Source organism: Sus scrofa, chromosome 14 (genome assembly GCF_054392235.1).
Source record: "Sus scrofa isolate SSC_HxYL_T2T_F1_AM1 chromosome 14, Sscrofa_HxYL_maternal_Yorkshire_Landrace_v2.0, whole genome shotgun sequence".
Lineage (NCBI taxonomy): Eukaryota > Metazoa > Chordata > Mammalia > Artiodactyla > Suidae > Sus > Sus scrofa.
The window spans coordinates 137,525,157-137,536,376 of NC_139396.1; the positions used below are offsets into that span (position 1 = coordinate 137,525,157).

Genomic DNA, 11,220 nt, shown 5'->3' on the forward strand with positions numbered 1-11,220 from the left:
CCTTAGCCTGGGAACCGCTATATACCATGGGTGTGGCCCTGAAAAGACAAAAAAGACCAAAAAAAAAAAAATTCTATGTTCAAAGCCTAGGCAAAAGATGCCAGCAGTCAGGTTCCCACCAGAGGAGAAAGCTGACAGGAAGAACCATACCCACAAACACCCGGAGGCATTTTTTAGACTTGGGGACAAAACAGAGAGGGACTCCTGGCAGCGGTGAGTCCTGGATTCCCACCTGAGGCCCTAGCTCTGTCCCAGTTTCTGCAGAGCTTCCCTCTGTGGCAACCCACATCCTTACCTGAACTTCCTATTTGGGGCTTAAGCTACTTGCATTATGTTACTGCTACTTGCACCTAAAGAGTCTGGACTAAAATCCTCTAGCCTATTTTTTTTTTTTCCCCGTCTCCATGATGGCTGAATTATTTACTTTCAGAAAGGGCTATAGAGCATTCCCGTCGTGGCTCAGAAGAAATGAATCTGACTAGGAACCATGAGGTTGTAGGTTCGATCCCTGGCCTCACTCAGTGGGTTAAGGATCCGGCGTTGCCATGAGCTGTGGTGTAGGTCGCAGATGTGGCTCAGATCTGGTGTTGCTGTGGCTGTGGTATAGACTGCACCTGCAGCTCCAATTTTACGCCTAGCCTGAGAACTTCCATATGCCACAGGTGTAGCCCTAAAAAAAGGTTGGGGGGAGAGAGGGTGCCTTCAGAGGAGGGCAACCCTGTAGGACCTTTGCAAGGTGGCTCAGGCTTCCTGTAGCAGAAGGAAAATTTCAATCTGGCCAATGAGCCTCCCCCAGGGTAGTGTCCTCTGCTGAAGTGTACCCTGCCACACATCCTGCTTTGGTCCTCCAGTGCTGCTATAGGGCCCAGTGGGGCTGATGGTGGCCCCAGATTGGTCTCTGGCTGCACTCAGCCCTTTCTGGACATTCCATTTGCATGCTGAGCAGAACCAAGTTAGAGAGATTTCTTTCCTAGAACCTGACTGGCTTTTCTCTCCCCGAGCCTAACCCTGGGTCTGTTTTGGTTGCTAGGCATTAGAGCAACCCAGGGCTCTGTGTGGTTGGCTGTGGCTCCCAGGACCCCGGCCACTAGAGGCAGAGCCCAGGAGCCCTGTAGACCCAGGGAGGGCCTGCTGCCTGTTCCGAAATGTCTTCCCAGCTGCTCCTGAAGCCACTGTGAGGTGCTCTGCTGGTGATGTTGAAAGCTTGAGACAAGCCCCGGGGCTCTTTGAGTCTTCCTGGGACACCCTGGCATGTGCCGCTACAGTGGTTTTAATAATGAAGAGCTGACACACTTTACAAAAGGTGAAAGAGCCAGCCAAAAGGTATTCTTCCTCAGCTGAAGTACACAGAAGAGGCAGCAAGAAGAGTGGACTCATGACAGAAGCCAAGGAAGTCCTCAAGTCACCTGTGGTGGATGCCAGTCCTCTGACGTTACCAACTGTACAGAGCAACACTTAATAAAAATCAGAACAGGAGTTCCCGTCGTGGCGCAGTGGTTAATGAATCGACTAGGAACCATGAGGTTGCGGGTTCGGTCCCTGCCCTTGCTCAGTGGGTTAAGGATCCAGCGTTGCCGTGAGCTGTGGTGTAGGTCACAGACGCGGCTCAGATCCTGCGTTGCTGTGGCTCTGGCGTAGGCTGGCAGCTACAGTTCCGATTAGACCCCTAGCCTGGAAACCTCCATGTGCTGCAGGAGCGGCCCAAGAAATGGCAAAAAGACAAAAAAAAAAAAATTAAAAAAAAAAAAATAAGAACAGATCTCCACTTGAGGACACAGTAGACTTTCTTGAAAAAGGACCAGAAAACGAAGCCCCCTAAACTTTCCTCTCATAGACTGACCATACTTGTCTTCAAGGACAGACACAGTGGCTCAAAGACGCAAAAAAAAAAAAAAAAAAACCAAAAACCAAAAACCAAAAAAACCAAAACAAGGAAGTAGCTCCTGCTGTGGTGCAATGGGATTCACAGCATCTTGAGAGTGGTGGGACATGGGTTCAATCCCTGGCCTAGCACAGTGGGTTAAGGATCCAGAGATGCCCGTACCTTTGGCTTAGTTTGAGGCTGCAGCTTAAATCTGATCCCTGGCCCGGGAGCTCCATGTGCTGAAGGGCAGCTGAAAAAACAACAACAACAAAAACCCACCAAAGAAAAACATCTTAAAAGGAACACAGAAAGAACAATAGAGAACAACTTTAGCAGAAAACAGCAGATGGTTTGAATAAAATTTTTCAGGGAAAACTGAGGAGGAAATACATGGCTTGGAAATAGAGAAGGAACACCCCCAAGGATATAGAAACGAGAGCTCCACACATCAGAAGCACAACCTCCACAAGGAAGAGGCTATGGAAAAAGAAATGGCAAAAACCCCTTCCTTCCATCAACACTAGAGTCTCTTCTACGAGAAAAGAGCAGGTCAGAGGCAGAGTCTCCCACAAGGCTACTCTTACTTTAGGCACCAGCCCCAGGTTTGAGGGTTCTTGGGCCATGTACACTTCTGATCAACTGGCTACAAACACCATCCACAACAACCTGAGGCTTGATACTTTGATAGACCAAGACATAGGATTCAGAAGGTGCTGTACTTAAGGCAACAGTTTTATAATGAAGAGTACAAACCAGGACTAGCCAAATGAAGAGATGCACAGGACAAGGCTGGGACATAAGGTTTGGGATAACGATAATGTCTAGGAGAATCTGGCCATAAGGCTTCCACGTCCTCAGGACGTGTTAGCTTCCGACATCCACCTATGATTACCCATCAGCAAAGCTCACTCAAGCCTCAATGTCCAGAGTTTTAACTAGGGTTTCATTACATAGGCAAGCATGCCTGAATTGCTGCCCACCTGACAACTCAATCTCCAGCCCTTCTCTTCTCCCATGGGGTTGGGCTGATGTCACCTGGCTCAAATCCAACCCTCTCTTCCCGTGGTTGCTTTTACAGCCCCCCTACCCTACCCTGAAACTATCTAGGGGTCCAGCATGAAGCACCTCATTAGCATAAATTCAGTGGAGCTCAAGGGGCCCACCATGAACCAAAGGCACTCCTATCATTCCAGAAATCCACATCTTCCAGGAACCTCGAACAAAGGCCAGCCAAATTCTTCATTATACATTTGTTTCTTTTTGAAAATCACTTTTTTGGTTAACTTTGTTAAGATGTTCCCTGTTATTTAAACATTTCTAAATTTCATGCGGTCAAAATAAAAGTTCTTCCTTTATGGCAACAAAATCAAACACAACAACAACAAACAACATAAAAATAAAAACCTAAACCAGCAGCATTTCCCACCCCTCAGAGCCCTACAGTACAGTCCAAAGAAGACCACCCAGTGAAATTATGGTTATTGTCTTCTTCAACCATGACAGTTTGAAACCAAGCAGGGCCCTGTGGGGCCCTCCTGTGTCATCCCCCCCACCCCCTGTCTTGTTTGTAGGAAAAAGGCTTCAGTCTCCTGGACCTTCTCTGAGTTCCAAAGGGCAGATTCAAGTAGTTACTAATTAGGGGAGTGAGGAATGCAGAAACAAAGAAAAAGCAGTCAAGAAACAATAGTGCAGCAATAAAACAGAGTCCTGGCTCCCCCTCAAAGGATACACAGGAAAATCTGATATACATCTTAGAATCGTCCTGCAAGAACTAAGATCCCCCACCACCCCCTACCCAGGTGGAGGATGGTAATTAGATGCTGAGAACCCCAGATTGGTCTCAGTTGATGATCTCAAGGCTGATCACTGAGCTTTCTGGAACACCACCCTGTTACTTCACCACAAACCAATCAGAAGAAAGTCACCTACCCTGCAGCCCTAGCCCTAAATGTTCCCTTTAAAAACTCTTTCAGGAACTCCCTGGGAGTATACTGGTTAGGATTTGGTGCTTGCACCACCGCAGCCTGGGTTCAATCCCTGGTCTGGGAACTGAGAGCCCACATCAAGCCACTAAGCTGCCACATACGTTGTGGCCAAAAACCAAAAGAAAAACAAAACCTCTTCCCTGAAAACCATAAGGGAGTTTGGGTTTTTGAGCCCAAGCTGCATATTCTCCTTGCAGCAAATCTTTCGCAACATTTTGGTTTGTTTGGTCTCACTGTGTATTGGGCACACAAACCTGGGATTGATAGCGGTTTCCTTCCTTTTTTTTTTTTTTTTTTTTTTGTCTTTTTGCTATTTCTTTGGGCCGCTCCCTTGGCATATGGAGGTTCCCAGGCTAGGGGTCTAATTGGAGCTGTAGCCACCGGCCTACACCACAGCCACAGCAACACCAGATCCGAGCTGCGTCTGCAACCTACACCACAGCTCACGGCAACGCTGGATCCTTAACCCACTGAGCAAGGCCAGGGATCAAACCCGCAACCTCATGGTTCCTAGTCGGATTCATTAACCACTGTGCCACGATGGGAACTCTGGTTTCCTTCCATTTTATTTTCAGCTGCTTTAACATAGCTTTTGCTTCTTTTTGGTTGTGGTTTTTTTGTTTTTTTTTGTTTTGTCTTTTTGCCATTTCTTGGGCCGCTCCCTTGGCATATGGAGGTTCCCAGGCTAGGGGTCGAATCGGAGCTGTAGCCACCAGCCTACGCCAGAGCCACAGCAACGTGGGATCCGAGCCGCATCTGCAACCTACACCACAGCTCACGGCAATACCGGATCTTTAACCCACTGAGCAAGGGCAGGGATCGAACCCGCAACCTCATGGTTCCTAGTTGGATTCGTTAACTGCTGCGCCACGACGGGAACCCCTTTTTGGTTGTGATTTGAGGGCTTTTTTGGCCACACCCACAGCATGTAGAAATTCCAGGGCCAGGAAGTGAACCCATGCCATAGTAGTGGCCGGAGCCACAGCAGTGACAATGCCAGATCTTTAATCAACTGCACTACCAGGGAACTATAACAGTTTCATTTTAAAAACTGCAACTGAAACATTACTGCCAGTGACATAACCAAGATCACTGCGAGCAGTTTTCCTTGATTAGTTGTTAATACATTATAAAGGCCATCACCCCAGGAGGAGTTAAGCCCTTATTACGCCCCTGATATTTCCTTGAGCACCTACAGAAGAGCTTTAAGCAAGGCTGGCATTTGGTGAGAATTAATTTCTTCCCAAGGAGATGAGCTATAAGGAATACCAGATTGTTCTGGAAAACAGACAACTACGGGGGAAGATGGCTGCCTTCCAAGGAAAAAAAACCAGATCATTTCCAACAATAATTAGAAAATAAAGGTGTGGTGAAAAATCTGTACAAAAGGCTTTAGTATAAGGTCATGCAAATACATTTGTACATACAACGGGAAAATACACAAAATGGGGTCTCATTAAAATGGTGCATATTTGAGATTCTTAACTACTTCTGACTCAGAGCCTGCTAGTCATTCAAAATAGCAAAGAGAGTTTCACCAAACTTCTCATGTAGCACAGTAAACATATGAAGATGTTTACTGCAATTCACAGCAATGTGAATTATTTAAACCTACCCCAAACTGTATTCGTTATATTTGGGGGTATGACCATAACTCTAATAAAAACAATGATTTGAGTTTATATGTATACTGTGTTGCTCCAGTTACTATTTCTTGAGAACTCACCATATGCCAGGCACTGTTAAGCCACAGATTACAGAGGTGAACAAGGCTCCTCTTCTCAGGGAGTTTATATTGATTCTCTTCTATTCAAAACAAAACCAAACCCCACAAGAAAATCAGGTATGGTTAATCCTCATTTTACAAAGAAGATGCCTAACTTTACCAGTGAGTCACATCCCCAGACCAGGAAAGTGGCCACAGTTAGGAAAGGGAGCAAGGCCTGATATTTCTACCATGAGCAGACCCTCAGAAAAACAACCAAGCTTTTTAAAATATGACAGACCTCAAACCCAGGTAAAAACATGCCTCATATAAAGGTTACTCCTCCAAGCATCTATTTAAAAAATAAAAATAAAAAAGATTTAGGAGTTCCCTTCTTGGCTCAGCAGTTAACGAACCTAAGATCCATGGGGATGCAGGTTCGATCTCTGGCCTCCCTCAGTGGGTTAAGGATCCGGCATTGTCCTGAGCTGTGGTGTAGGTTGCAGACTTGGCTCAGATCCCGTGTTACTGTGGCTGTGGTGTAGGCCAACAGCTGTATCTCTGATTCAGCCCTTAGCCTGGAAACTTCCATATGCCACAGGTGCGGCCTCAAAAAAAAAAAAAAAAAAAAATTTAGACTGTTTTGAACTTGCTTAGAAATGAACTCCTTTGAGGATCCAGGTTAGATCAGCTTCAAAGCCTGCAGCTGTATGGGCTCTCTCTCCTAAGCCTCTAAGCCCCAGATTTCTGCAGCTTTGGGAAACGGTGGAATGCAGATGCAGCACAGAGAGTCACCAGGCCGACCAGCCACATACCTGGCACCTGGCGGGACTCTTTCAAGTCCAGGATATCCCTAATGTAGAGTTTGGCAAAGGCTAGAAACACTGGATCCAAACCCCACAAAAGGGAAGGCGGTTCCTCTTCACACCGGCTGGATTCAGACTGCATCACTGCATCAGGAGGCCTCCAGCCAACCCAGAGTCGAAGATCTAGATGGGAGACACAAAAATCAGGACGCAAAGCAGTTAAAGTGGATGAATCTGGCACAGCCTCTAATCTGATCTCTGCGCAGGAATCCAGAAGTCTGGGAGGAGTAAACCCAGGGGCCCAAGGCCTGTCAAACTGTACGCACCAAGGGCCTGAGGAAAGAGGCGTTCTTTGCCTGAGGACCTGTGAGTTCCTGAAGCTCTTCCCCAGGAATTTCTGCCCCACGGGAGTGTTTCTCCTTCTCCAAAAAGTACCAATTTTGAAACGGTTAAACACCAACTTTTCACTTTGGGGAGAGAGAGCCATACAGGCGTACCCTGAAACCGATTTAATGGGTGGGTCCAAAGAGGAATGGGCGCCCTCGCGGCCAGACACAAGAGGGGCAGAGAGGGTGGGTCTGTCCGAGGCTCTGCCCCTGCACCTTCCGGTGCCCGGGATGAGACTGCGAGAAGGAGGAAAAGGAAACGAAAAGCAGACCCGCTAGTTGCCCCGCCCGTCACGCCCGCGCCGCTAGCCCGCAGGTCTCCCGAGCGCGCAGGCCCGGCTTTCCGGCGCTAGGAGGCCGCCGGCGCTCACGGTCTGGAGGCCGTGCCGCCGGCCCCGCCCAGAGCTGGAGCGCACGGCCCGGGCCCCCGCTGGCCCTCCCGGCGTGCGGTCGGGCGTGGGGGGTGGGGCCCAACTTCGCCCCGCGCGCGGGACTAACCCCTGTGTTCCCGCCCCTGCCTTCCCTTCGGACCGCCTGCGGCTCCGCCCACCCCAACGACGCCCCGCCCCTCTTCGTCATGACCGCACCCTTTGTGCATCCCTCCTTGGCCTCTCCCGATACCCTTTTCCAGGTGGCAGCCGAGCGGGGTTGTAGGCCGGGCTGTGCGGGCTCCGTTTGTCTCTAGTTGCGCCCGCCACGAGCCTCCACGGGAGCGCAGAGCCAAAGTCTCCGGGCCCTGGGAACTGGCCCTGAAATTCCTGCTGCCCAAACCCCACTTTCCAACTCCTCCCTTCACCCCATTCCCCTAGTGGTGAGACCCTGAGCCTTGACTTTGGAGAGGTGGGAATGGTTCCCGATCTATTAATTGAAGAAAAAAGCAACACCAAAAGCAGGGTTACATTGTGGCATATTTTAGGTGTTTATTTACACTTAATAAATGATCTACCAATACACGCACTTTCTGGGACTCTACAGTCTCACTTTAGATAATGTCACTGCCTAAATTTGAGTCCTTGAGTGAATGTGAGGTCTTGACTCTACTCGAGAGTAGTCTTCTTTGCAAGATCATGGCAAAGTTTGTCTCCTTCCCTTTTATTCTGTGTGTACTCCAGAATGTTGAACATCTAAGAATTTTGAAAACTGGCATTTTGGTAAGCTATGGCCACCTTGATGGTGCTTGTCCCCAGTAGTCCTAACTTAAAGTGAGAAGAAATAGCCATGGTACACTCTCATAAATAAATGAATAAGCCACATCATGACATTACTTGAGATGGCAGGAGTTCTTCCTAATTTACAGGAACTTTGTAAAATGGCAGAAGTACAGGTCTCGCTTGGCAGGAGATTCCCAGGGGAGTTAAGTGGTGGCCAAAGAAAAAATTGCTAAACTATTCAGCAGAGAAGGAACTTGAAGCAGCCGGATGGAAAATGTGTGTCATTTAGAACGATGGCATTTAATTACATCCCTGGTTACTGAAGAAGCTGAAAAACAAAGTCCTTGGTAAAGTATAGCATTGCCCAGACACTACCACAGTGAATGGTTGGGTCCATGGAGTTTAAGATTTAATTAAAAGAACACACCTTTCTGAAAGGGGGAGGTTCTTTTCAAGGAAGCACCCGTAGGACAGGTGCTTCCAGCTGACTTGTGAGATGGGGAGAGACAGGTTGGATGACATTTTTCTTACTGCACACATCTGCTTTAGGCTACAACTCAAGAAGAAAATCACTATTGCATGTGAAAATCACTAAAGCCTGAGAAGATTTCAGGAATGACTCTTATGACTCTCAAATGTAGAGTACTAGAAACAAGGGCTCTTGGGGACTCCAAGCTTACGGCTGGCCTTGGGGAGGGCCACACCCCATTTGCGGTGAACAGGGCAGACTGCCTTCCACCCTGCCCGGGAAGTCATCATTCATGTTGAAGGGAGGACTCCTTCGAATCTAGGGATGTTCGTTTGGATCTGAGCTCAAAATGCAGAGTAGGTTACAACTGAATCCTAAGGTGAGATGTGGAACAATTTCCTAGACTGCTGAAGCATCTGGAGGAGTTTGGGAAGGTCCTTTTCCCTGTCATCTCCATCAGGCTAGATTTCAGGTTCCCCAAGCACTTGCCTAGAGATGTGCACAAGGACTCCTAAAATCATGAACACAAAAGGGCTTGGGATTCCACAATGCTGCAAAGCGGATATTTCAAAATCCAACAGTCGACATGGTGCTAGGAACTTTTCTTATGGCTTCTCAATGTGAAATAACTTGGTCTGGCAAGCATTTTTAACAGATGAGACAACCCTTTCTAGAATGTGAAGGCTTTATAAAATTCATCTGGAAAATTAGGGGATTGAACTGCATGTCTTCTACCACAAAGTTCAAACTATCTCACTTTAACTGTTTTTTTAAATTGAAACACAGTTGACTTACAATGTTTTGTTAGTTTTTGGTATACAGTAAAGTGATTCAGTTATACCTATGTATGCACATTCTTTTTCATATTCTTTTTAATTATGGCATATTAAAGAATATTAAGTATAGTTCCCTGTGCTATACAGTAAGACCTTGTTGTTTATCTATTTTATATGTAGTGGTTTGTATCTGCTAACCCCAACTCCTAATTTATCCTTCCATCATCCCTTTCCCCTTTGGCAAACATAAATTTGTTTTCTGTGTCTGTGAGTCTGTTTCTGTTTTGTAAATAAGTTCATTTGTGGAGTTCCTGTTGTGACTAGTTATGAACCCAACTAGTATCCATAAGGATGCAGGGTTGATCCCTTGCCTCACTCAGTGCGTTAAGGATCTGGCACTGCCATGAGCTCTGGTGAAGTTTGCCGATGTGGCTTGGATCTGACATTGCTGTGGCTGTGTTATAGGCTGGCAGCTGCAGCTCCAATTTGACCCCTAGCCTGGGAACTTCCATATGCCTTGGGTTTGGGCCTAAAAAAAAGAAAAAAAAATAGTTCATTTGTGTCATATTTTAGATTCCATATGTAAGTTATATAATATGGTACTTGTCTTTCTTTTCCTGACTTCCTTCATTAATATGATAATCTCTAGGGCCATCCGCGCTGCTATAAATGGCAATATTTCATTCTTCCTTATGGCTGAGTATACTATATATATATATATATATATATATATATATATATATATATAAAACATCTTCTTTATCCATTCATCTGTTGATGGACATTTAGGTTGCTTTTAGGTCTTCACTATTGTAAATAGTGCTGCTGTGAACATTGGGGTGTATCTTTTCAAATTAGTCTTTTCTCTGGATTTATGCCCAGGCGTGGGGTTGCTGGATCATATGGCAACTCTATTTTTAGTTTTTTAAGGAACTTTTATCTTTTTTTATAGCAACTGCACCAATTTACATGCCCACCAATAGTGTAGGATGGTACCCTTTTCTCCATACCCTTTCCAGCCATTTGTTATTTGGAGACCTGTTAATGATGGCCTTCTGACAGGTGTGAGGTAGTACCTCACTGTAGTTTTGATTTGCATTTCTCTAGTAATCAGTGATGTTGAGCATCTTTTCATATACCTTTGGCTATCTGTATATCTTCTTTGGGGAAATGTCTGTTTAGATCTTCTGCCCCCCTCTTCTGTTTTCTGGCCCTGCCAGATGGAAGTTCTGGGGACAGGGACCGAAATTGTGCCACAATGCAGTGACAATGTCAGAGACTTAACCCACTGAGCCACCAGGGAACTCCAATCTGCCATTTTTTTTTAATTGGGTTGTTTGGGGTTTTTTGGTTATTGTGTTGTATGAGCTGTATATTTTGTAAATTAGGCCCTTATTGGTTGCATCCTTTGTAAACATTTCCTCCCAGTCTGTAGGTTTTCTTTTCGTTTTGTTTATGGCTTCCTTTGCTGTGCAAAAGCTTTTAAGTTTGGGAGTTCCCATTGTGGCTCAGCTAGTTAAGGACCCAACATAGCCTCCGTAAGGATGTGGGTTGATCCCTTGCCTCACTCAGTGGGTTAAGGATCCCACACTGCCACCAGCTGCAGCACAGGTTGTAGACGTGGCTTAGATCCAGTGTTGCCTCAGCTGCAGCTCCCGTTAGACCCCTAGGCTGGGAACTTCCATATGCTGCATATGCTGCATATGCAACAGTTAAAAAAAAAAAAAAAAAAAAGCTTAGGAGTTTGATTAGGTCCCATTTGTTTACTTTTGCTTTTATTTCTATTGTCTTGGGAGACTGACCTAAGAAAGCATTGGTACAATTTATGTTAAGGAATGTTTTGCCTATGTCCTATTCTATGAATGTTATGGTGTCATGTCTTATTTTTAAGTCTTTAAACCATTTTCGGTTTATTTTTGTGTATGGTGTGAGGGTGTGTTATATTGCCTTAATCATTTCGAACACTTTACATGTACAATAGTTTGTCGACTTGCAAGTTGAGTTAGGTTTGAAATTTAAGTTGGTAGATTCCCTCTTCACATCTAGCCCAGAGTGCTCTCCCGAGCTCCACATCTGAA

At 46.0% G+C, this 11,220-nt stretch overlaps 1 protein-coding gene across 25 annotated transcripts in view; it reads right to left on the reverse strand.

Annotated features, from left to right (window-relative positions):
- STN1 (STN1 subunit of CST complex) overlaps positions 1 to 7,254 on the reverse strand; it is a 40,013-nt gene extending 32,759 nt beyond the window's left edge. For 4 of the 25 annotated variants that reach the window (XM_084992993.1, XM_084992994.1, XM_084992990.1 and 1 more), the window contains exons 1-3: positions 6,687 to 7,254; positions 6,370 to 6,543; positions 5,576 to 5,655 (exon numbers count right to left, since the gene is read on the reverse strand). Coding sequence is in view for 14 of the 25 variants with exons in the window: in XM_021072027.2 (XP_020927686.1) it covers positions 6,370 to 6,502 (133 nt within the window). In the remaining 11 variants the exon portion in view is untranslated. 25 annotated transcript variants of the gene reach the window in all.
- Positions 7,255 to 11,220: the final 3,966 nt, after the last annotated feature.